The 27160-nt window shown below is 41.0% G+C and overlaps 1 protein-coding gene across 4 annotated transcripts in view; it reads right to left on the bottom strand.

Annotated features, from left to right (window-relative positions):
- The window catches only part of zgc:163022 (putative ferric-chelate reductase 1), a 49895-nt gene that overhangs the window by 10746 nt on the left and 11989 nt on the right, over window positions 1-27160 (bottom strand). For all 4 annotated transcript variants that reach the window (XR_010168369.1, XR_010168370.1, XM_063912668.1 and 1 more), the window contains exons 3-9: window positions 22766-22863; window positions 22533-22659; window positions 22201-22398; window positions 19157-19258; window positions 18848-18992; window positions 18116-18223; window positions 16850-16965 (exon numbers count right to left, since the gene is read on the bottom strand). Coding sequence is in view for 2 of the 4 variants with exons in the window: in XM_063912668.1 (XP_063768738.1) it covers window positions 16850-16965; window positions 18116-18223; window positions 18848-18992; window positions 19157-19258; window positions 22201-22398; window positions 22533-22659; window positions 22766-22863 (894 nt within the window). In the remaining 2 variants the exon portion in view is untranslated. The remainder of the gene's footprint in view (window positions 1-16849; window positions 16966-18115; window positions 18224-18847; window positions 18993-19156; window positions 19259-22200; window positions 22399-22532; window positions 22660-22765; window positions 22864-27160) is intronic.

Raw genomic sequence — 27160 nt, 5'->3', positions numbered from 1 at the left:
TAATTTTAAGCGTCTTTCATGACACCCAACGATACCGTACAATGTGTTAAATATGTTGAGAGGTAGCAGAACAGGATAAAAACACAAACAGGAAATCATGGAGGGGATAATCAAAGTGAACACTGATGTCGAAATTCCACACTTAATCACTTTATGGTAAGAAAAGAACAAATCTACAAGCTTCAAATCAAAGTTGTGTTATTTAGTAAAGAGTAGAGCATTTAACAGAATCAATTCCAGCTGGAGGCCAGATAACCTGCACATCCAATTTCGTACAAGGATCTGACCCCGATCAAACATTAAACCAGATTATTTAAAGAGAAGGAAAAAGGGGAACAGCCAATCAAATTCTACAGTCTGAAGAGTATTAGAGAACATTTGACCAGAGGGGCAAACTGCATACAACAAAGCAATTTACATTACAGGATGCTAAAACAAAGGACATAAGGCATGTTTAAGTGAGCTGCAACCTGGACTGTTCCTTTGCAATCTGGTGACAGACCCCCGACCCTCCTGAGCAATGCAAAAGACCATTCCCCACAGCGACTTCCTCACTATTCAACAGAAATGGAAGGCAAAAGCAGGGCTTTGTCTAGAACTGCATCCGTCTGCATCTCCACCTGGGTCAGCTACAAACACGCATCATGCTGACTGACAGAGATCTACTCATCACCAGTCCCTCTGATAAGAGCACAGAGGTCCAGAACAACAAGGGTTGATTCAGAGCACAGATTCTGATGGACAATAATGAGACACATGAAAACGGGGTTCGCTCCCATGAAAGACATCCAGAGACGGTGATCGAGCAGACTAAAGCTGAAATGAAAATCAATAAAAGGAGAGAAGATTGATGTGGAATGCAGATTCAAAAAGTCAAAGACTGTCAATAACCAGACGCAGAGGAAGGGGCGAAAAGGTCAATAGGCATAATGTGCGGAGGTCGGGTCATCAAGCTAGAGAGCAGAGGTGGCAGGAAGGGGAGCTGGAATGGGTGAGTTTGTGCAAACACATTCACTCAAACACACAGAAACATAAGTGGAACAAATTTAAAGAATTTAAATTGGATTTCTAAATTTAAGATCAAATATAAAAATGTTTTATTACATAAGATTTTATAGATTGGTAAATGATCATTGAAAAAGGGACATTTTTAAAGTGAATGAGTGAATAAATCTGAAACACATTATTGGAAAAAGGGGGAAATTACATTTTTTAAATTCTTATTGATTGAAGTTGTAATTATATAATTATATATTATATGTCAAAGGTCTCACAGTTTCACACATTATTTTCCCGAATAAAGACTTGAAATATTTTTCAAGAAGACTAGAATTGATAATTAATAATGAAGTATATTAAGAGAATCGAGCAGAGTTTTACAGATCCTAATAAGTTTTGATTTAAGATAGTGAGTATGTGAAGAGTATTGGAGATAAGATCTATTAGATATTTTTGGTATGAATTGGGTGGTGATAAAGATCCAGTGGGAGAAAAACGAAGTGATGTCTTTGTAATTACTTAATTTAACATGAGGGAAGCAGCTGTTGTTAATGCAATCTAAGTAAAGTATATTGAATTAGGAAGGGACTGAGATTCTTTAGAAGGTTTCACACAAGGGGCGACACCAGATGTGTGCAATATCTCAACAGGTTTGACATTATATATTGTGGGAATAAAGCTGACGCCTTAGAAGATCAAAAGGCAGTGACCTACAGATCTGGAATATGTTCATTGGACAGGTTAATATATGTAGATTGGAATGTGCGTACGTCCGGGACATCTCTCTATATAACCACGACACTGTCCTAATAAAATGATAAGACATATTTTAAAAATAGTAGTAATTCAAAGGAAACATGACTCGTTTTGTAAATGAAGAATATGACGGAATAATTAAAGACTCTGCAGAGCATGACGTGACCATAAGACTGAGACCAAATGACCTTTGACCCGGACTGACAGTGTTACTTCACAACAGCACTGTTGATGACTGACTCTAGGTTGAACCCGACCAGACCAGACTGAGTGAGTGAGAATGAATGTTTGCATCTGATCAATGCATTGCATGAGTTTAGAGAGGAACAAAGACTAACTGAGCATGTTTTGAACTAACACAAGCTAAATCCAGTGATTTTGTTTCTTCCAGGACTGGTGGATGGAGAGAGACGCTCTTTAACGTGAGAGTTTGATGTGTTTCCCAACCACTGTGCCGCGGCACACTAGTGTGCCGTGACAAATCATCAGGTGTGCCGTGGAAAATTATCCAATTTCACCTGATTGGTTCTAAGTGAGCGGCATGTAGTGACAGCAAAACAATTCGATGCTCTTCCAATAGAGGGCAGTGTATCAGAGCGATATGTCGTGACGGTAATGCTAGTTGTTGCTGGTTTGGTTGCCAACGGTCTTAAAAAATACAAAGAAGAAGAGTGATATGTCCCGCAGCAGCCGGAAGTTCATAGCCATGCTTCGAGTGAGACAGTGCAGGTGATAACTATGGATAAATATTTGAAAAGAAAAAGTACTCAATCTGACCTGGGTCCTGAAGAAAATTCCGACCCAGATGAAAGCCCTAGCACGAGTACTGGTCAGAAGAAAACAAAAAAGGTGAGCCCAAGACAGTACAGTGAAAGTTATCTTGCCTTTGGATTTACCTTTACCGGGGAACCAAGTGCTCCAACTCCGCTATGCCTGGTGTGCGGGGAAAAGTTGTCCAACAGTGCCATGGTTCCAAGTAAACTCAAACGCCATTTAGAGACAAAACACCCGTCACTTCAAAACAAGAATACAGACTATTTTGTTAAACTGCGTGAACAGACTGGGAAACAGGCAGCGTTATTGAGGAAAACCACCAAGACGGGTGAAAAAGCTCTTAAAGCTAGCTACCAAGTTGCTGAACTCATCGCCAAATCAAAACAACCACACACCGTGGCAGAGACATTAATAATGCCTGCATGCAAAATTATCTTGCAAGAGATGCTCGGCCCTGGCGCCGTTAAAGAATTAGCCCAAGTCCCTCTTTCAAATAATACAATTTCCAGACGTATTCAAGACATGTCTGCAGACATTGAAAAGATAGTTTTGGAAAAGTTGCGCATCAGTGCTAAATTTGCATTACAACTTGATGAATCTACGGATATCAGTGGACATGCGCAACTTATGGCAAATGTGCGCTTTGTAGACGGAGACACCATCAGAGAACAGTTTCTGTTTTGCAAGGAATTGCCAGAAAGAACAACAGGAGAAGAAATTTTTCGAGTTGTGTCAGAGTACATTGAACAAGGAGGACTGAAGTGGCAAGACTGCTTAAGTGTGTGCACCGATGGAGCAGCTGCCATGGTCGGGCGCACCAAAGGATTTGTTAACAGGGTGAAAGAACAACATCCAGATGTCATCGCGACGCATTGTTTTCTGCACCGGGAAGCACTCGTTGCCAAAACATTGCCAGAAGACCTAGTTCCTGTACTGGGAGATGTTGTGCGCATGATAAATTTTGTGAAAACGAGACCTGTGAAAAGCCGCATGTTCGCATCATTGTGTGAGAAAATGGGAGCGGAGCATAAAGTGTTATTGCTGCACACGGAGGTCCGGTGGCTGTCCCGTGGCAAAATTTTAGCTCGTGTGTATGAGCTGCGGGAGGAACTTAAAGTGTTTTTGACAAATGAGAAGTATGATGACGCTAAGTTGCTCTCAAGTGATGAGTGGTGTGCAAGACTAGCATATCTGGCAGATATATTTCAACATCTGAATGACCTGAACACACGAATGCAAGGCCGAAATGAAAACCTGCTCACAAGTACAGATAAAATACAGGGATTTCGTTCAAAGGTGCTGCTCTGGAAACAACATGTGGAAAGTGCCAATCTTGAAATGTTCCAAAACACACAGAAATGGCAAGAGAAATGGACGAGTGTCAACAGTGCTGCACTGTGTGAGACAATAGGTAAACATCTGCAAAGTCTTGAGCAGAGGTTGTCATTTTATTTCCCTTCACTTTCCACTGATTGCCTTGACTGGGTGAGGAACCCATATAGCTCAACTGCAGTTGGAAGGGACATGACATTGCAGGAGCAGGAAGAAATAACTGAACTGAGACAGAATCGTGGTCTAAAGCTGAGCTTTGCTGATCTACCTTTGGACAGTTTTTGGCTGACTGCTGCCAAGGAGTTTCCTATTCTGGGAAACAAAGCAATTTCAGCTCTTCTCCCTTTCTCTACCACCTATCTGTGTGAGCTGGGCTTTTCAAGCATGACTACTTTAAAGACTAAGAAAAGAGAGAGACTCAGAGCTGTTGAGGAAGATCTTCGTGTTTGCCTTTCTTCAATTCCTGCAAGAATATCAGATTTGTGTTCAACTAAACAAGCCCAGGTTTCACATTGAGTAAGTAAAATGAGACTACATTTTCATTATATTTCATTATATAAACTTTTTGTGACATTTTTATTTGGTGGTGTGCCGTGGGATTTTTCTAACGTGAAATATGTGCCATGGCTCAAAAAAGGTTGGGAAACACTGATTTAAACAATAATGATTTGAAATGTCTGAATAATGATTGATGTGTTTTTTAACCTTTGCTTAACTGAAGTTCTTTTTCTTGACCAAGTTTTTGTTACACATCTTTGTTAGGATGTTTAAAATGGGGGAGAGGCAACATGGTTGCTCAAATTAAAATTCCATGATTAACAATTCCATTTTTTACAAATGATGATATTGTTTCTATTTTCTTTACATCTTTTACAGTAAAAGCAGAATCAGTCGCCGAGAGGCTGCTGACAGAGATACAATGAAAAAAGTTGACCTGTGATAATGATAATGAATTTGTAAATGTTTGTTTTTTTAGCAGATATAATATATTGGGTTAGTAAGTGTGGAGATAATAACAACAGTTGAAGTTAAGCTAAAAATATTGTGTGATGAAACGGGTACTAAGTTAGTCAGCGCCCTTTCTCTAGTAGAGACTGAGAATTATCAAAGGTTCAAAGGTTTTGTTTGTCATATGCACAGCAGATACAGCATATAGGTTGGCAATGAAAATCTTATATCCCAGGCTCCTCCAACTACTCGATATACATAGTGCAAATAAGATGAATAAAATAGTGAAAAAAAGGTAAGGCTCAACTACAGACTTTTTGAGATTATGAGTATAAGGAGGGTGATAAACACAACAATAGTTTCACAGAAGTAATCTTAAGTTCCTAGGACAAAATGTGATGACATTATGTTGGAATTCTGAATTCATGTTTCCAGCTCTAACAGGTAGAAGCAGTTTTGTCTGGTGCTTAAGGGAGGGATTTCTGCACACAAACCCAAAAAGAGTTTGACGGGGTTTTGGGGGAAAGGGGAGGGCAAAAGGGCTGAAAACTTCTAAAGAGGTTAGTTTTGGGGAAAGGAAGGGAAGCCTTGGGAAATTTGGGATTCTGTTTCCAAAAGGTATTTTTCCATACACCCCTTTTTGGGAGGAACAACAGCCGGTAATTCATTCATTCTGGCTGCACCCAGGGGTTTCCCACTGGTCTTATTCTATCTACAAAAAACGTGTTTCCTTCTCCAAAAAGAAAGTAGTTTTTTACCATTCCCTTTTTGATTTTTAAATAGGGTTTTAAAAAAATGTGGAAAAACTTAGATCCAGGGAAATTTCTAAGCTAATTGAAAAAAGAAAAAAAAATTTTACCGAAAGATTTTTGGGAAATTTTCATTTTGATTTTTTAATAGGCACAAGTCAAAAAAAATAAAAATTGGGGGGGGAAGCTACGGGGGGGGCCCGGGGGGGTTTTTCAATGACGGGAACAAAAAATTGCATAAAAAGATACAACAAATTGGGGAAAGGGAAAAAAAGACCTAACATTCAAAATTTAATTGTTTGGTTTTTTTGGGAAACAGAAAAAAACATACGGGTTTTTTTCCAACGATCCAGAGGGGTTTTTGGAATGAGTGGTGAAATCAAAGTTTTGATTTGTACGGGTTTTGCGATAAAAAAAGGGAGAAAGCTTGCATTTAAACAATTTTGGGGTAAAAAAAAAGGTTTTTATCCCCTGAAAAAAAATAAAATAAGAAAAAAGGGGAAATGCAAAAGTGTGTTTTTTGGAAAGGGAAAGTATGAAAGGGTATTAGATGATCTAACCCAAAATTTGCGGGGCATAACTCACTATAAATTTGACCGGTGAACACATTACACTACATAAACAATTTTGGGGGAAATTTTAAAATAAACAAGCTTTAAAAGAGTTTAAAGAAATTTTTCATAAAAAACCTTAATCCCTTTAAAATTTTAAATTTTCAAATAAATACTCCACGACAAAAAAATTTGAAACCCAAAGGGGGAAGTGTGTTTATAGGGGATGTTTGGGTTCAAAAAAAGTGCTTTTTTAATCTTTCTTGTGTTGTTTGTATTTAACATGTAGGGTTTTTTCTTAAAAGGGTCAATAAAGGGTTATAAAGGCCTTTAACCCGCCGGGGGCTTCACCCCCAAGGGAAAAATTAAGGGTAACATGCAATACCCCCAAGGGGATATGTTTTTGGGGGGACTGTGGGAAATAAAACTTTGTGTCCAGTCCCTTTCCCCTGACTGGGGCTGGAAAAATGTTGGGCCCGGGGCAGTTGGTGATGCCTTTCTATGCAGTTCCAAAGACACCAGACAGCAAAAAAAGCTTTCACAGCAACCCCAAAACCCGCAAAAAAAGATTGGGTCAGTAAAACCCAAAACCCATAAAAGGACTTAAACCGGGCCCCGAAACATCGAGCTAGCAGACAATATGGAATAGAGGACCCCCTTTTTAGGAATGTTAGGAAAAAAGTTCGGTAAATTTAGACCCGATAGTAAAATGCAATCTATCCATTCAGGAATGGCTTCAAAAACCCTTGGGAAAAAAAAGTAAGTTGTTGCATTTCCCTGAAATTTGCACTTAGCTAAAAAACTTGATCACCACGGCCCCCCCTAAAGCAAAAACAAGTCAATTTCTCTTTAGAGAAAAGTTTCATGTGTTAATTGAAAGCAAGAGGGTCCGATCCCCTTTTTTCAACCCTGAGGAAATGAGTTTTTTAAAAGAAGTCCTTTAAAATTTCCCTTTTTAAAATATAAAAAGAAATGCTGTAAAAAACCACTCCTGTATAGATTAATCCTTATTTCAACCCGGGTTTTTAATTGATTATTTTCCGAAAAGATTTACACCATTCCTTTCTTTTTTTACATGAAAACAAATTTACGGGCTGGGGGGGGGCCCAGCAGGGGCGGGGGGGGGAGCGGCGCCTCGCAGGGGGGCCCTAAAAAAAACAGTTTGGGGGGGGTTTTTTGTCGGAAAATTTTTTTGGGTTTGTTCCCCCCGAAAGGGAATTTTAAGGGAAAGAACCCAAAATTTTTTGGGCCCCCGAGGTTTTTTCTTGGGAAAAAATTCCCTTTTCAAATTTGGAAACCAAAATCCCCGTGGAAAATCCCGCACCCAAACCCCTCCCCACCCTCAAATTAAAATAGGAGTTCACTTCCGGGGTCGAGGGGTAACCTAAACCCTTTCCCCGTTTCCCGCATTTTTTTTGGGTTTTTATCTGAAAAATGGCATATTTCAACCCCTTCTAAAAGTCCCCAAAAATTGAAGTGAAAGACTCCCCCAATTTAACCCCCCTTTTAACCCCCACCCGGGTTTTAAAAGGAAAAGGGATTTAAAATGTACAAAACAATTCCCTCCAAAAACTTTTTAAAAAGGGAACCCACTGTTTGCGTTACCCCCAACGCCAAGGGATCACTCAAGGCGTTAAAAGTTAGGGGAGCTCATTAATATAGCAGCTAAAACTTATAAAATCAAATCGGTTTTTTGTACTAAATAAATTAAGTTTATTCAATTTCGTTTTTATTTTGATACGAATTTGCAACTGGGTTTTTGTATTTAAAATTTTGGTGTTGATTCCCCTCAAATGTCCCGGAAAAGATCCATGAAATTTATTTTAGGAGAATGACGTTAGATATTAAACCCCGTTTTTTGGTTTTAACCCTTTTTATTTTGGTTCTTCTCTCTAGTTAAAACCAAAATTTACGGTTAAAATTTACCAGTGTATGCTGACGTTACTACTGTGTTTTCACCGATAGCAACCAGTGGTGTAGTATAGTTTGCTTTCCCATGTATGCTGAACATCCCAGCTAGGTAAAATACATAAGATATGTCTAAAAGTTTATTTGAACCTGTGGAGTCTAGCTAGGTATACTGCAATTTTTAAGTGGGGATAATATGTGTACCTGCAAATCAAATAGACTGTATCACTGATAACATCAACACAGAACAAATCTAAAGAAAAAGATTATTAATCCCTTTTTTTTTACATCTTGCTACAGGTGGGGCTGAAGGATTCAATTCCTGTAGAGCTGGTCCATCACAGCTGTACATGTGTAGCTGGATCAGTGTTGTGTAACCATTGTGTGGCTCTACTTTTCCAGTCTGCAAATTATTCACAGCTTGACATTCCAGTTGTTCCACCAGTGCTGAGTTGTACAGAGAGTGAACAACAGTGGCAAAAGCCAAGAACCATGGCAAGTCTCGGAATAATGTAACTATAATTACAATACTACATCTACCCACCGACATCATAAGCTCATCCCTGCTATTTGTGACCTATATTCACAGGGTATTAAACCAGGTCCCATCGAAAAGATGGCTGTGATGTCTGCCAAACCAAAGCAGAGGACCATGGCCGAGGGAGTAAGGTGAGAATTTGTTTTCTAGTTAGTAGCATTTTAATGAATTTGTTAGGCCTACTTTTCTCAACCAATTAAGAAAACTGTAGTTTTGTTATGTTTAGTTATTACATGATGTATCTTACTGATGTTTATCCAATTTTCATATAGGTCCACACTGTACAAAGCCACCAGTGGAGAGTTGCTGGACCTGTCTGTTCTCAAAGTGTCAGAGATCTACAAAGAGTTCACCCCTGTTTCTGCACCAACCATTTGTACAATGGGTATCACCTGTGAGGTGCCACTGGTGAGCTGTGCACTGGGTTTGGTACAAGTAGGTAGTCCTCTTTCATATCAACAACCCATGGCAAGAAGTCGCTCTGTTGCTCACCCTGACGCTCCACCACGTCCAGATTTGCCATTGGCTGGCCGCAGACTGGAAACATCGTGCTTTATGTCTGTTTTCTCTGAGCATCAACAGCTGCACTTCAAGTCACTTGAGGTTACCTGGGAAATGGCTAAGAACATAGAGGGTGCAACTAGGGGCCAAAGTGCATCTACAGACTGGCATAGACTGAGAAAACCTAGACTCACTTCATCACATTTTGGGGCAATATGCCATGCAAAACCTTGCACCTTAGAAAAGATGGCTGACTGGTTGCTCAAAGGGGTCCGTCAGACAGCAGCAATGAAGAGGGGTTTCGAAAATGGAAGATGATGCCATCGAGGAGTATTGCCAGCTCAAGAGGGTGAACCACTACCCTTGTGGTTTTGTTATACACCCTGACACACCCTGGTTAGGCACATCCCCAGATGGGGTTGTCTTTGACCCAACAGAGTGTTCTGAATTCGGCCTTGTGGAAATAAAATGTCCAAACATTAAAAGCTATGTGGATTATCCACATTTGAAAATGAAAGACGGCAACCTGGAATTGAAGCCAGGTCATGGCTACTACTGGCAGGTGCAGGGTCAGCTGCTCCTAACGGGGATGGATTGGTGGAATTTTGTGGTGTTTGCGGAGGAAGACACCCTGATTCAAAGAACATACAGGGACAGTGATGTGATACAAAAAATAAGAGAGAGAGCAGACTTCTTTTTTTTCTACACATACCTACATAAATATCTGTTGTATGATCAGTAAACAATGAATTCTCAGAAATGTCTTGTTCTGGTTGATTTCTCATTATAATGTGAGGCCTTCAAGTAGGTTGTTTTAAGTGTATTTATGGAGTTGTAAAATGTTTAGGATTGACCACTTCACTTAAGTGTACACACCAATGTATTGCTAGATTTTAAACCAATATTCAATATGTGTGAGGACCACTTGAGGGAAATGAAGGGAAATAAAGTTGATATAGATTTCAAATAAATAATTTAATTAAAATACAAGGTTTCAGGGTTTCAAGGTTTCAAGGTTTCAAGGCTTTATTGGTCATATGCACAGCATATACAACGTAGGCTATATGTTGGCAATGAAAATCTTATGTCGCGTGCTCCTCCAACAACTCAACATACATGGTGCAAATAAGATAAATAAAATAGTGCAAAAAGAGAGAAGAATATTTACAATAACAACAATAAAGATTTGAGGATGTGAAATATATACATATGTGGAACACATTGAAAGTATTTAAACACTATACACTGTTGAATGAGGAGGTATGGGCAGATGCATATTATGTATAGCAGATGTATATGGCAGATATGTTAATATATAGATATGAGTACTATAAAAAGATGTGAGTAGACATTCACACAGCTCAGGAGTTCAGCAGTCTTATAGCCTGTGGTATAAAACTGTCTCTGAGTCTGGTAGTCTTGGTCCGGATGCTGCGGTACCGTCTGCCAGACGGCAGCAGACAGAACAGATTGTTGCTGGGGTGATGGGGGTCCTTTAATATCCTACCGGCCTTCTTCCTACACCGCTGGGTGTAGAGGTCCTCCATGGATGGCAGCTCCGTCCTGGTGATGTGCTGAGCAGTTTTCACCACCCTCTGTAGAGTCTTACGGTTGAGGGCGGTGCAACTGCCATACCAGGCGGTGATGCAGCCAGTCAGGATACTCTCGATGGTGCACCTGTAGAAGTTGCAGAGTATCCTGGAGTCCATGTTGAACTTCCGCAGCCTGCAGAGGAAGAAGAGCCGCTGTCGAGCCGTCTTGGATATGACCCTGGTGTGATGTGTCCATGTCAGGTCCTCACTGATGATTACCCCGAGGTACCTGAAGCTGCTGACTCTCTCCACAGGAGTCCCGTCGATGGTGATGGGTGTGTGTGCCTCTCTCTGCCTCTTCCTGTAGTCCACAATCAGCTCCTTTGTTTTGCTGACGTTGAGATGGAGGTTGTTGTCCTGGCACCAAGATGTCAGGGCTCTGACCTCCTCTCTGTACGCCGTCTCGTCGCCGTCTGTGATCAGGCCGATGACGGTCGTGTCGTCAGCAAACTTGATGATGGTGTTGGAGCTGTGTGTGGCCACGCAGTCGTGCGTGAACAGGGAGTAGAGGAGAGGGCTGAGCACACAACCCTGAGGGGCTCCGGTGTTGAGGGTCAAGGTGGAGGATGTGATGTTCCCCATCCGCACTGCCTGGGATCTGCCCGTTAGGAAGCTCATGATCCAGTCACAGAGGGCGCTGTTGAGCCCAAGGTCCCTGAGCTTAATGATGAGCTTGGAGGGCACAATGGTGTTGAATGCTGAACTGTAGTCAATGAACAGCACTCTCACATAAGTGTTCCTCTGGTCCAGGTGGGAGAGGGCAGTGTGGAGGGTGAGGGAGATGGCATCATCCGTGGACCTGTTTGCTCTGTAGGCAAACTGCAGGGGGTCCAGTGAGTCAGGGAGGGAGGAGGTGATAAAAGTTTTGACTAACCGCTCAAAGCACTTCATGATGATGGAGGTGAGTGCAACTGGGCGGTAGTCATTGAGGCAGATGGGTTTTGTCTTTTTGGGGACAGGGACAATGATGGACTCCTTAAAACATGTGGGGACTACAGACTGGAGCAGTGACCTATTGAAAATGTCTGTGAACACATCTGCCAGCTGAACTGCACACACCTTGAGAGCACGGCCAGGTATGCCATCAGGTCCAGGAGCTCTGTGTGCGTTGATCCTTTTCAGAGATCTACACACATCTGCACTGGTTAAAACCAGTGAGCAGGGATCCTGGGCCTTCTGACCCTCCACAGCCAGGGGCCTCTCAAAGCGTGCATAAAATGTGTTCAGTTCATCTGGGAGAGATGCAGACACTTCCTCAACACCACTCGTTGTCCTTTTGTAGTGTGTTATTGTTTTTAGTCCAGACCACATATTTCTGGCGTTGGAGCCCTTGTAGTTCGACTCCACCTTGTCCCTGTATTGTCTTTTCGCACTGCTAATAGCTCTCCGGAGTGCATACCTGGAATTCCTGTACTCATCCAAATCACCGCCGCTGTGCGCAATGGCCCGTGCTTTAACTTTAGCTCGGACCTCGCGGTTTATCCAGGGCTTCTCATTTGGGAATGTCCGTACAGTAATCCGCGGCACGACGTCATCGATGCATTTGCCGATGTAGCAAATGACCGCGTCAGTGTGTGTGTTTATATCGTCCTCCTCAAACACACACCACTCCGTGATGCCAAAGCAGTGGCGGAGAGCAGAGTCAGACTGCTCGGACCAACGCTGCACTGTCCTTGTCACAGGTCGGTCCCTCTTCAGTCTCTGCCGGTAAACGGGGAGCAGAAGAAGAGATATGTGGTCTGACTTGCCGAAGGGGGGGGGGGCTTTATATCCATGCCGGAAAGGAGTGTAAACATAGTTCAGTGTATTTCCACCGCGCGTGGGGCAGCTGACGTGCTGATAGTATTTCGGCAGGACTTTCTTCATGTTGGCTCTGTTAAAATCCCCGGCCACAATAAATGCGGCCTCTGGCCGAGAAGTCTCTGTCCTGTCGATAATCCCATACAGCTCCTCCAGCGCTGTGTTGTTGTCAGCGTGCGGCGGAACATACACTGCAGTTAGAACAACCGATGTGAACTCCCTCGGCAGATAAAAAGGCCGGCATCCGATCATGATGTGCTCTAGGCTGGGAGAACAGTCCGAAGAAATGATCTCCACATCTGAGCACCACTTGTTGTTAATCATGAAGCACACACCTCCTCCCTTGCTCTTCCCTGAGTTTATTGTCCGGTCCTGGCGATGAATGGAGAATCCGTGTGGAGCAATGGCGGCGTCCGGTATCGTGGGGTCGAGCCAAGTCTCCGTGAAAACCAAAACATTACAGGTCTTAATGTCCCGTTGAAATGCCACCCTGCTACGGAGTTCGTCCAGCTTATTATCCAGGGATTGGACATTTGCCAGAAGTAAACTCGGTAGAGGAGGCCTGTTTTCACGTTTCCTCAGCCTGACCAGGACCCCGGCCCGGGAACCTCGTGGTCTCTTCCTCCTGAGCTCCACAGGTAGAGCTCCAGCAGGTAAACACGGAGACTCTCCATTGTTTGCAGGTCGTCGTGGATTATTGCTGTCCACCAGCGACCTGATGTGTAAAAGTTGTTCTCTATCATATTGGATGATAGGGCTCGCTTGGGCGGTTTGCATGTTGCAAAAAAGTTAAAAACAACCAACAAAGTAAAACAATAAAAACACTAAGATGTGGAGTTGTTGAGGCGCTCGAGACACGGCAGCCATCCTCGGCGCCATCTTGCTTCTACAAGTCAGTATATGTAAGGCAAAACAAAATTGTGGCGTGAATCAGTATATTGTTTGTCAAATAAATAAAAGAGGAGTAGACAGCCATGAAGCAAACAGTCAAATTTCTACCTGGCAATTATGTTTTCTCCATTCTTTAACCAGAGGTCCATTTTGGTAATTGCACAAGATGCAAGCTACGGTGAAAAGCTGGTATATGCTCCCACAAATCGACAAAGGGATTACAGTATCAAAAAGTTTGTTTTCTTTGACCCGCCTTATTAGCCTCTCGACGTGAACTCGCAGCCGTGCGATTGACTGTGTCTCCAGGACGTCCTGTGCTGCCATTTGCTCCTTGTTGGAGCGGAAGGCAGGCCTGTGCAGTTTTCCTGCCACAAGATTGTCCACGCTGAAGCCCTTGTCCACCATCACAGCCATGTCAGGGGAGAGGAGAGGTATGATGCCTGACAGTCTAAAGAGCTCATGGTCACTGATAGAGCCCCCATAGAGCGCAGAAACAAATGTCAGAGGACCATGTGGTGCCATGCCAATCATGGCCTTGAAGGTACAGTGCGATTTGTAATGTGAATACACCTCACTCTGTAGCACAAGTGAGGATGGAGTTTGGCACCGCAGCTCTGTGCAGTCAACAATGACCTGAGTGTCTGCATATTCCTTGAACTCAGGAGGTAAGTTGGCTTTTATCTCCTCAGGGGTCATCCAGATACACACAGCTCCCAGTATGCAGTATAGAAAGTTGGCCCAGGTTGCGATGATCCTGCTGGTTGTTGTTCGATGGATGTGAAATTGGTGGCCAAGCTCTCTCTGTGTGCATCCAGTTGATAAATAATTTAGAGAAAGAAATAGCTCATCTATTGGCAGCAACTTGGTTGATTTGTGGGATGTTTTCTTCTCTGCCACACAGACCGATGTTTCTTTGGCACTTGTCACACGGATCATCCTTGATGTTGCTGGCTCGATGAGCCTCCAGAATGCCATCAGGTGGCCATAAGAATGGAATCTTCCAAACAAAATACAAAAAAATAACATTGTTAGTCATGGTGGACTAATTTAGTTACACAAGCTCAATTATCTTACGTTTTACTACTACTAATTTACATGAAGAGAAGACTTAACGAATGGCTGTGCCTAAACATCTGACTGAGTGCTGTAGGTAGTACGTTTTCCGGCCTAATCATATCATTAATCATAAATGACAGTAATTTTACTTTTGATATTTGACACTTGAAGAAAAATACTCTTGTGGCACTGTGGTTAAATTAAAATACTCTTGTAAGGTGGTCTTTTACCGGAGACATATATAACCATGTGTAGCCCATCTTTACTTTCACTCAAGTATAGGACTTGTGTGATTTTTAGTCTATCAATGTCAAAATGTAGGCTACCATCTAGTAGCATCTACCAGCTACATGATTCAAAGAGTCTGGTATTAGCAGGCTAGTTAATATGGTACAAGACATGTATTTAAGTGCTGTGTCATATGATAATATCAGTATCAGCTTTCTGCAATCCAAAACAACCTTAATTACGATTTACCTGGTATAAAATCGGATGTCCTCGTCCAACCCGGCATATCGCCTCAATTCGAAACAACTCCGCAGCTGGAGAGCCTCAATTTGCAGCTCCATCTCCTTCATTTTCTGGCGAAGACTTTCATTCTCCTCGGCCAACTGATCCGCGATCATAGCTGTTGTTTGAGTTAAACAATAATCATGATCCGGTGCGAGGGGAGCCACCTCCATCTCTTCTTCTGGGTCGACAAGAGGAGGACTTTCATCTCTGGGTCTCCACTCCCACACGCTCGCCCTCGGTGTTGGTACTTGAAAGTTATTCCAAGGAAAAAGAGCAGGGACGGTCCCTTTCTTCAACCTCCTCAATTTCCCCGGATTGACAACAAAATCGTCCTTTATGAAATGCCTGCTGCAAACACGAGTAACCTTGCTTGGTATGAAGTCGTCCCGCCGTACGTTCACCATCCATTCGGCTCGCACAGACACATCAACCGGAAAGCTATGGAAGCTAATAGTAGTATTGTACCGAGACAAATCTGTACAAAGGGGTACACAACAATGTAGGGCCCACTTTTTGACTCTTTGATACGACATCCTTCTCTCTTTTATCCAAAATCCGCTCATTGTATTACATTTTACTCTATTACTCAGCAACTTGAAACTAGCATCTCCGGGAAATCACCACAACAACACGACCTACCGGAAGTTGTCGAGCGTACACGCAACACACGGAAGTTAGCCGGAAGTTCCATTGTGCTCGTAGCCTATTTTTAAATGGGAGAACTTGCACAATTGGTGGCTGACTAAATACTTTTTTGCCCCACTGCAAGTGCAGTTCTTTAGTACATGTACTTAGTTACTTACTGCAGGTTAGGGGTGGGCGATACTGCAAACTTTGGTATCTATCCAATACCAAACATACAGGGCCAGTATTGCCGATGCCGATAGCAACACTTTTTATTCAGAAAAACAGCTAATCTACTTTTGTGTAGGGGAGCGCAATGCTTCAACAATATGCACATTTGAATGAACATTTTAAATTATAATTGTATGATTTTGAGATGTTTCCTTTTATTAGTCTCATGATTATGATCCTAATAAAACACAGGACAAAGATTGTACACAAATAAAAATACTTTTTATCAATAACAATATAAGAAATATTAACACACAATTGTTTGTAACAAATAAAGACACTCGCAGTATAGCAGCGGAGGGGCAGAGTGACGAGAGGAGCGGTCTTTGCACATGCACAACCACTATGATATAAAGGTGTACTGAATCTAGAGAAGAGAAACTGACATTTAAGTATCGATCTCATCGCGCAAGTATTGATCGATACTGATACCAACGCTGGTATCGATACATTCATATTTTAGATCGATCAGCCCACCACTACTGCAGCCCAGAATCCACAATATATATTAAATAAAGCAATTTTAATTCTGTTTCCAATTTGTTTAGTTTTTTCCTAAAAAAACAACAAAAATAACTAATAGAAATACCATTAATTTCACAGTTGTTTATGTTCTATCCATAATAACATACACAATTATAGTTGGATCTTTGTGTCTTGTTATTATTAGCAGAGAAAATGTAATGTTTGTACAACTACATACAATTAATCCTACCAATCTAGGTAGAACCGGGTTCGGGGGGGCTCGAAAATATTTCCATTACCCAAGGGGGACCTGACTGTCCACTGCTGTAAACTAACTTGTGTAAAAGTTTCCAGAAAAAAAGGTTGTTTGTTTTGGTGGAAGAGGCTTGTAACATTTTTTTACCCTGCCCCTCAAAGCATTGGAATTCAGAACCGTTAAGAACCAGAATCGAAAAGTATAATCAGAATTGTTGAAATTCAAATGATACCCAAGCTTAGGTAGGCCTCTCGGATACATTTTATAATGTTATATCTTTGTAGTTGCCATTCAAACTTTTCCTCTCGTCTCTCTGAGTAAGATAACCTGATCAGTGGTACATTGTTTCATTTATGAAGTCTTACCAGGAACCAGACATCTTTGCCGCATGGCTTTTGTCTTTTCGACAGTCCTTTCAGATATCGTGCAACCATCATCCCCGATGATCCGGTGGTCATCCAGGCTATTAGCATCAGTGCTCCTGAAAATCAATTCAGTTAGGAAAAGCTGGTCAGTTCTAACCACAAACTCAACAGTATTATTGACTCGTTATTCCCTGTCCCCGATTTGGGAATGACAATCAAATCGCTATTTAAATGTGTGCAGTCAACAGAACGTTAGTGATCAGTGCACAAATCATAAGTTTTGGGCCAAGGAGTGCCCTTTTTGAATTTGGGGGAAAAGAGTTGAGGACGTTGTCTAAAGCAGTGGTCCCAACCTGTGGTCCGTGGCCACCTAGTGGGCCGCGAAGGCACTGAAAGTGGGCCGCCAAATAATTGCAAAACATTATACATTTTTTTTCAAAACTTAAAATGTAACTATCCAAATGTATGAGTAAGGGATTATGTGCAGCAAAACGGTCATTATGGGGAAAAGAACACCCGACTGATCAGGGAGCTTGACGCGACGCGATCTCTTGCTCCTGGCTGAGCCTGCATGCTGCATTTACAGTATTTGTTTAATTTAATGCGCTTGTTTTGATGTTTGGGTTTTTTCTGCACCATTGTATGTGTGATTTACCTCACTACATCGGATGCGTGTTACATATATGCAATTGTTATGTAAGAATGCATTTTTCAATTTCTGAATGAAATCGTTATTAATTTGCCTACTGCAGACAGCCCCTCACTTTTTAGTTTCTTGTTTCTGTTTATTACTGATGGGCAGTTTCTTTTATAGATGAAATAAAAAGTAATTTGAGAAGTTTATTTAGCCACCGTATTGTTAATGGTTGAATGTGGGCCGTGGACATTTTTTTTATTTTTAAGTGGGCACTGAGTTGAAAAAGGTTGGGAACCGCTGGTCTAAAGGATTGGAGTCAAACCGTATTAGCTTCTGTCTACCGTGATGTATACAGCAAAACTTGATAAAATGACGCATAAATTAGTCCAGCTTTGTACTAGATAGATTAAAGAATCAGCTGGTTGCCGGATCGGGCACGTGCTTGTAAATGCAACATTGCATAGAAATATTTTTTTACTTCACTTAAAGCAATGAACAACCACCTACAGTAAATCATAATCACATTGTAATGCAGTAAGTCCTGCTGATGGCTAAACAATTAATACATTTTTAAGTCTTAAAGAGTTTCAGTTAGCGCTACTGTTGAAACTGTGTGGGAAGGCTCTTACCATGTGCTTTGATGATATATGGCCAACCAGCTTTTCTGACAAGTTGAGGTCTGGATATGTCCACCTTGTCAGTGCTGATAAAGGTACCTGTATGGAACTGGATTTGCCCTGTGGGAAATGCACAAAACAGACGGGGATGATTATGTTGCTTCTGTTTTTTTGTAGAACTTTGGATATAATGCTAGCAGTTACTTCCTGCCCATTGTGACACTTTCCCATTAGGAAGTCATTTAAAAGATAAATGCCAAAGCAAAAGATGTTGAAGTACCAATCGGCCTTTTCAGAACATTAAAATAGGCGTCACCTAGTTGGAGGGTGATAGTATATGTTTTGGTGACATTGTAAGAGTCAAAGTCATGTTTCTTTCAGAAAAATATGGATGGTAAACCGAGTGCATTTATATAGCACTCATCCAGTCTTTACGACCTCAAAGCGCTTGTACATACTATATCCAAGTCAGCATCAACCCATCCAAACCTATTCATACACAGGCAGAAAAGCACACTACCTCACAGCCAAACACATTTTATTGATTTAACTAATATTCACAACTTTTTTTTCTCACTAATGTACTCAATCAGCATGTTATTCTCACTATGTGGCTTGAAGAAAGATAAACTCCTTTTTTCTAGTCGTGAGAAATATCTTCATGCCTGCGTCTATAGTCCCCCATCATAATGTCCATTTCCACTGCTAGTTTCCTCCCCTACCATTTAACAATAGCTTCATTACCGTTGCTGGTGGGTCCATGCGCAAACATGAGATGGTAGGTTTTGTTAAAGCCAGAGGTCCTCAGAGAAGCAAAAGTGTTTATGGAAGTGAAGGAACAGCTTATCACCCCATCCTGCACTGACACTCTTACATCTGAAACATTCCCCTGGTGGATAATTAGAAACAATTTCAATATAATCCATACAGTTGCATGTGCAGTTCACTCATTGTCAAACAGATCATTACATGTTTCACAGTGCGAGCAGTAAAATTGTGGCATTACACTGTCAAAAACTCAAAAAACGAGTAGGATCAGATTAACTCTTGTACCAGAGGAAGATCTTGTGGAGCTGATCGTCCTGTTGAAAAGGCGTGTTGCAATTGCAAAAGGCCGTTTCTTCCTATGCCGCAGATATAAATGTCGTCGTTTCCCTACGAAAACACAGAGTTTATTAAAAAACAGTGGGTGTAGGTTTTGGTTGGTAAAATGATCAGCTTCATATTTTCCAAAGCCAGATTCACAGCTATTTAGAACAGGAAAGCAGACATAACTAAAAACATACAATGCAGAAAAAATTATAATAAAATCATTAAAAGAGAGGTTCACAATAATGAGGCAATACAATTTTATGGGCCAAGTTACTAAAACAATATTTTAAATGGCTATTTAAAAGTTCTTACATTCTTAACTTAAAATTAATTCCTCCAAAATGTACAACATTTTTGTTCCAGTAAAGCATTTAAGGTACTCTTATCAAATACACTACTACTACTACTACTACCACTACTACTACTACTACTACTACTACTACTACTACTACCACTACTTCTACTATAATAATAATAATAATCTTATTATATACATTTTATTTAAATGCACTTTACATTTGAGTAAACAAAACTCAAAGTCCTACAGATTAAAATGGTTGAAACAAAACAACAAAAAATATTATATATATATATATATATATATACATAATATTATATTATTATTATATATAATATATATATATATATATTCCATATAATATATAAATATATATACAGTGTTGGGTGTCATGCGTTACAAAAGTAACGGAGTTACAGTAATGTATTACTTTTGCTGTAATGCAGTAATATAACGCATTACTTCTGAAATGTGGGTAATATAAAACCCGTTACAATTCTCTGTAACGCAGTTACAACACATTTTAAACCGAAATGATGTGCTTTGTTTTAAAGAATTCACAAACATCGCGAGACATTCCGACACCTGAGAAATAATTGTGCAGGTAGAATAGCAACTCAGTAAGCGTGATTACTATTGGTTAAGACCGCTGCAGAAACAGATTCGCAATGGAGAGCTGCAGGCTCGTAGAAAAGAAAAGAAAAGAAAAGAAAAAGACACTAGTACACGCAGGCCAAAGCAACAGAAGTTAACTTCCTCTCAGGCTGCATGCCTCTTGAACCCAGAGAAGTTAAGAGACTCATGGCAGAGTGTTGAAGATATGCAACCTCTGTCCTCTGTGGAATCGCCAACTTTTAGAAAGCTTGTCAGCAAAGAAAGCAACGCACCAATGACAAGGTGAGCTAACATTGCCATAGAGACTCGTTCATATACAGCAGCTTACTGGGCTATGCCGAGGCTCCACTAACATGTTGTTAATAACAAACAGGGACTTAATGTTACCGGTATCAAATATTATTTAACCCACTTAAACGGAGCATGAGTTTAATTTCTAGCTCTTTTCGTAATTTTTAGCATGTACCGCCAGATAGATAGATAGCTTATAATTAATGAGCTGCATTAAAATACATTTTAGCATTTAAAGCCATACTTTTGCTGTTATTTTGGTGAAAGTAACTCAAAGTAACGCAAAAGTATTGTAACGTATTACATGTCAGACAGTAATAATGCAATTTAACTTACTCTAAAAATACAGTAATAAGTAATATGTGTTGTATTACATTTTGTAACGCCTTACACCCAACACTGTGCAGGACTGAAAGCTCCATTGAGATGGCCTTGTGATCCGACACACTTAGATCGTAAACTGATAGTTTACTAATGGAGGCAGAGTTTTTGATGACTAGGTCAAGTGTGTGTCCCCTAGTGTGTGGGGACATCAACATGTTGTGTTAGGTTGAGGCAGTCCAGAAGGTGTAGGAACTCGGCTGCATAGTGACAGGAGGGGGTGTCAACGTGAATATTTATGTCTCCTAGTATTATAATGTTGGCAGTGGTAGCGCAGAGTGTAGTGAGAAGGTCGTGCATCTCTGGAATGAAAGCTGAGTTGGATTTGGGTGGCCGGTAGATGAGAAGTATTGTCAGGGGGAGGGGGGGTTTACCTTTTAAATCCAAGGCATTCAAATGAGGAAAGTACAGACAGAGGCAGGGGGACAGTTCCAGTTCATTTCTATGTAGTATACTGCAATGTACACTGGCTAACAAAAGCCAGGGAGGGGACATGTACTGTAATGTAACATAACAACCTGAGATGCAGGACACGACCTGCACACACCAGATATCAATTCCGACCGACTGCACAGTCCAGCCGACAACTTAGTTCACCAACATTCATGTACTCTCTCTCTTTGTTTCTGTCTCTATCTCTCTCACACACGCATCAACACTTTGAGTCAATGGTTCAATAACGTCTTTTTAATTTATGCATTTAGAAAAACCACCACCTTTTCTTCCCCTCCATCTCTAACCCACACACACAGCTAGTCCTGCTCTCTGTTGTTATCTCTCAATTTCATCATTCAATTAACCTGTCCCACATTTTCTGAGAGTAAACAACTCCAATTAGATAACTACTTCACCCTGACTAACACATGAAGCGAAATTCAGGCCAGCAGGACACCATAAGCAACAAAACCACATCAGAAACTAATCACGAAAGACAAAGCCTTCATCGATAGGTAAATTCCTCAAACATTTTTGAGCAAGGAGGCCAATTCATTCTGGGCTTCTCTCGACCGTGGCACTGGTTTACATTGAGTGCACTGCTGTGTTTCAACCTACATTTTTTGTAAAATACTCAATGAGAGGAAGGGGAGAAGGCAGCACAGAATAAATAAGCATACTAAAAAACCAAGATTTCTTGATAAAAATTATAAAAGTGGTTTAAAAAACAGGGGAAGCCTGACTTTCATTTGCATCTGGGAGAAAAGATGAATGCTTGGAGTTCGAATATGGCATGGCATTTGTTTTTGAGAATCTCAATAAAAATAATCTACGTTAATATTCCGATACTTGCGATGGATGATGTATATGGAATGCCCTGAGACACCAATTTCAAAGGCAAGTATATAAACAATTCTGCTCGCGAGCCATAATAAAGTTGTTATAAAACAGTAAAATAAAATCAAGCAATTTGTGTTCACATTACCATTATCTGATCATCTGAGAATCCAAAGGAGATGTATCCATCAGAAAGACCTGTCATCTCATAGTGGAAAGCTGCATCAGTGTAAGACAACATCATGGCTGACATGAAATAACAGTCAGCACTTGCTGTAGGGTCACAGTTTGAAGGCTGACTAAAACACACCTTGGTGACACCGCAATCTGCACGGGAAATACTTATCTAAAGGAAACATATATAATAATGTTAATATTACCAGATAAACACAAAGATATTGTATCTATTATTTTATGATGAAAAAATAGAAGAAAAGTGAACAACTTTCAAATCTTGTTCCTGTCATCAATATTACTTACAGCAAATGGCGAAGGTTGATGCATTGTGATTGTTGTACTTGGTGGTGTAGTACTGTCATTAGTGAAGGTCATGGTAGGGCTTTTAACATCAACCCAAAATATCCTGTAATTCTGTACGAAGGATGCACTGCAAAGACAACCAAATCATTTAGAATTAATTGAGGTTGAAACACATGGGGATTAAGGAAAGTAATGAATCACATTGGGATCAAATTAGTTTTGTTCAGCTTTACTGGAACTTAATGGGTTTCGCGTTTCCTGATGCTTCTGATCTCCATGTCACCTGAATCGAGGTCTTCAAAGAAGTTGATCTATGAGAAACACTTGAATTCTGGATGCACACACACACACACCACACACACACACGCAGAAACAAAACATGGAAACAAAGACAGAAAAGAAAAAAGACGTCATCATACAGTGTATCTGAAGGTTAATGACATTACTGTTGACATTTTGACGATTTTTTTCATTTTCTTCTGTTTTACTGAATACTGTACCTGAACCCAATCTGTGTGGGCATAGGGACAGTTTAGCCAGGGGGGGATCTACAGGAGGGCAAGGGGGTGTAGCTGTCCCAGCACCAGCTACCAGAGTAAAACAACATGAGGGAGGTATGGACTGGCATCAAGACCATCAGTCTCTACCTGTTGCAGAGGTCCCTCTCCCACCTGGAGAAGACTTGGGGCACTGTGAGGATCATGTCCTTTGATTTCTCCAGTGCCTTCAACACCATCCAGCCCCTGCTTCTGGGAGACAAGTTGCAGCACTCAAGGGTGGATCACCACCTCACCACCTGGATTCTGGACTACCTCACTAACCGTCCACAATACGTAAGGACAAGGGACTGCCATTCAGACACCATCATCTGCAGTACAGGGCCCCCCAGGGGACAGTACTGGCACCGTTTCTCTTCAACCTCTACACTGCAGACTTCACTGACAACAGGACTGATCACTCTGCTGCTCTGTACAAGAAGGGACAGAGCAGACTGAGGACTTTCGGAGTGCAGGGGGCCCTCCCGCAGATTCTTCCTTCCTGCAGTGGTCAGACTGTACAACCACGGCCCTTGGTAGAACCCCACATAATACGGACTGTTGAGATCTTGTGCAATAAACAGCAAAGTGCAATATATGGACACTTTTATTAAAATACTGTGCATTAATCACCATCAATCATATTTTTATAATGTCTCAACACCTTGTGTTACATATATCACTAAGTTCTGAGGTTGCTGCTCATCATTTTTAGCCATGTGTCCTTACCTACTTATTTTATTCTTTACTTTTTAAATGTTTTTACTCTAGTATTACTAATGTGTGCTTTCTTCTTATACATATTAATATGTTAGCTTATTCTGTGTTATTCCATGCTTTTACAGCCCGGTTGGTGGGGTATAACCAGAACATGGGAGTCAAGACGAAGTGTACGAAAATATAACAATAATTTATTTATATTTCACAAATAAATTAAGCACAAGTTTGCCTGAGGCTTACACGTAGAGAGCAGAGGCGGGACCAAGCCATTGTTTTGCAAGTCACAAGTTAGTCTCAAGTCTTTGCTTTCAAGTCCCGAGTCAAGACAAGCAAGTCCCGAGTCAAGTCCCAAGTCAAGACCGACAAGTCTCAAGTCAAGTCCCAAGTCCTGTCGTTTGAGTTTCAAGTCCTTTCGAGTCATTTTAACAACGGAGAAATAATATTTACACAAATCATGTATGCTTTTAAGATCTGTATATATTTATCAAACCAAGAACATTGTTCAAACACATTTGAAATAAACAAAGGCCAATGTAATTTCCACAGAAAGCGCTGACATTGTATTTCCATTGCTTATTGCACTATAACTGTCTCAAAAGATCCTCATTTTTGCAAAACACTCTTCACCTTAAAACTTAAATGTAGCCTTGAACTAAAAAACATGTCTTCACCCTCAAATAGGTATTTGGAAGATCACAAAAACAGTTGAATGTAACTTTTCCAAATGTGTTACCACTTTATAAAAAATATTTTCAGTCTTTTTAACTCATTTCAAAACCTAAGTGTAACCTTATCCTTTTCAAACATGTCACCACTTTATACAAGATATCCTCACTCCCCAACAAGTGTGTGTGTGTGTGTGTGTGTGTGTGTGTGTGTGTGTGTGTGTGTGTGTGTGGAAGGGGACTAGATGTGAAGTTTCATTAACATGACAATGAACAGAGTTGTGCTTTTCTATGTCAGGGCCCTATGCTGCATTGCATTTGCAAAAGATCAAATTGGCCAAAAGACTGTCAGTCATTTGTGCATGGTGGGGACGTAGTATGATGCCAGTGTAGCTGAAAACTCGCTCCATTGGAGCACTAGAGGCAGGCACTGCCAAGACTCTGGTGGCCACTCGGAAGAGTGAAGGAAGAGACTTCATGTTCAGTGCCCAGAACAAAAGGGCGTTCTGTCCTTCGGCTGTGTCAAGTAGTGACTTACCACAAGGTGAGTTGCTCATCTTTGAAAATTAATGTTTAGGGTTGTTTTAAGGACAATGTTATGAATGCCTGTAGCCAACCATTCTGAAGCAGGGGGTGATTCCAAATTAGCCAAAAGCTGGGGACTGGACCAATCGTCAACATTTCTATTTCATCCAAGACTAACCAGAAAGGGGGCTCAAAGTGCAAAATAGTGAACTTATCCATTAATGAACCCACAGGAGATACATTTTAGCTTGTTCGTAAGCCAAGGTGACGTTTACAGTCTCATTGATATGTAGCTAGCTAGCAATTAGCCATTAAGCTAGTGTTGGCTTTCATTCAAAACTTAACGTTCTTTGTGCAACTTCAAATGTCGAACGAAGTTGGAAGTTGGAAGTTGTCGCGTCTCCATCTGTTATCTTCGTCCCGCATGATTTACAGACTGCAGTTCTTTTTTTGTTGACCACTTCAAAGTTTATAAATCCAAACGAAACTACCCGTGGTAACATTGTTGCCTACTTGGTGCCTTATAGTTTGTTCCGCCTCATTGGTTGTTCAGTACTTTGATTGGTTGGATGCTGTCCGATCAAAACAACGTGGATCTAATTTGATTGGATGTCATGCCACACACGTTTCACACACAGATGCACACAGGTTCAAAGAGAGATAGCGCGGTCCATGACAACATACTTTTAAATCTTTGGGTTTAGGAAAAGTAGCAAGTCTTTTTCGAGTCAAAAGGGGCAACAGGAAGTAAAGCAGCGCCGCCATTTCTGAGTTGCTGGAATCACGTGACTTGCCGTGCTTTGTAGCATGTTGGTCCTGTAGGCGGTTGTTGCAGATGCGAAATGTTCTTCTTTTTCTTTTGTTTTTTTAGTACGTAAGCTGTTCAATAATGCCGGGAAAAACATGTTGTGTAGTCGGCTGTTTTAACAACAGTGTGAAAATACAGGCCTGGCATAAAGCCGCTTATGAAATTCACAAACCTTTGTTGCACATTGACTGCCTGTGTTTACGGCCTTACGGATTACATCGATTTCCTGGTCGAGCGGAGGACCAAGATGTGCGTCAAAAGTGGATAAAATACATAAACCGAGATGGCTTCAAGCCAAACAAGAACACTTGGGTAAGTTTGGCTCTGACTGTTCAATCTGTTAATGCCACAGGTTGCATGCAGTGGGTGTAACATACAGTGAAACAGCGCTAGCTAAGTTTGCTAACAATATCGTTAGCCACAGGCGAAAACAAAGCTAGAGTTTTCATGTTGCTGTGTAACTGGAACTGCACAAAGTTTTGCGGAAGCTTAATTCGTGCCATATAGTTCATCTGATACAACAGGAGACTTATCACAAGAGACTAGACAAAACAAATAAGATGGACAGGACAGGATAAACAACAGTTTTGGCCCCTCACCCCTCAAAAAAAGAAGAACAATCATATACACCCCCTTCACGCATCATAATAAATAGGATGGTAAAGTGCAATTGTGCATGTTTGATGTTAAATAAGTGAAAGTGAAAATGCAGAGTGCTATTTAAAGTGCTATCTTGTTCACACATATTTGAGAAGTACTTTTACAACCAATGCATCGCTCATTATGTATTTATCTTCATTACCACTCTAAGGTGTGTGGGATACATTTTCCTGACGGACGACCCACAACAGAAAACCCCTATCCTGTGTTGATCATGGGTTATGAATGTCATGTAAGTAAGTCTCTTGGATAGCCATATTATTGCATTGCATTTTGTTAATTTAAATATGCTTGATTGTCATGTTTAACTAATGCACATCTCTCTTCTATTTTTTCCCTTTAGGTAACACCAGCTAGACCTCCCCCCAAAAGAAGATGTCTTCAGCCATTACACTTGAACTCAACTACTGAACCTGAAGCTATGGAAACAGATGTGGATGTTGGGAATTTGGAGAATATGCCTCTGCAGACGTGTGATGTCGGAACCCAGTGGCCAGATGTCATAGATCACAACTACAGTTTCAGCTGCGGTAACAAGCCGATGAAGGACTGTGGCACTCAAACGGACCCAACACCATCAGTGTCAGCACAGAATTTAAACAACAAAGACTTTATATTTTAAACAGGTTTATGTGCTGACAGTTTCTGGCAACTTTTGCGAAACTTGTTGACTTTTTGCTCACAACCACTTAATACCAAATTGGCCGTCCATGA

Source organism: Eleginops maclovinus, chromosome 21, assembly GCF_036324505.1.
Source record: "Eleginops maclovinus isolate JMC-PN-2008 ecotype Puerto Natales chromosome 21, JC_Emac_rtc_rv5, whole genome shotgun sequence".
Lineage (NCBI taxonomy): Eukaryota > Metazoa > Chordata > Actinopteri > Perciformes > Eleginopidae > Eleginops > Eleginops maclovinus.
This window is presented reverse-complemented; position numbering and strand designations above follow the sequence as displayed.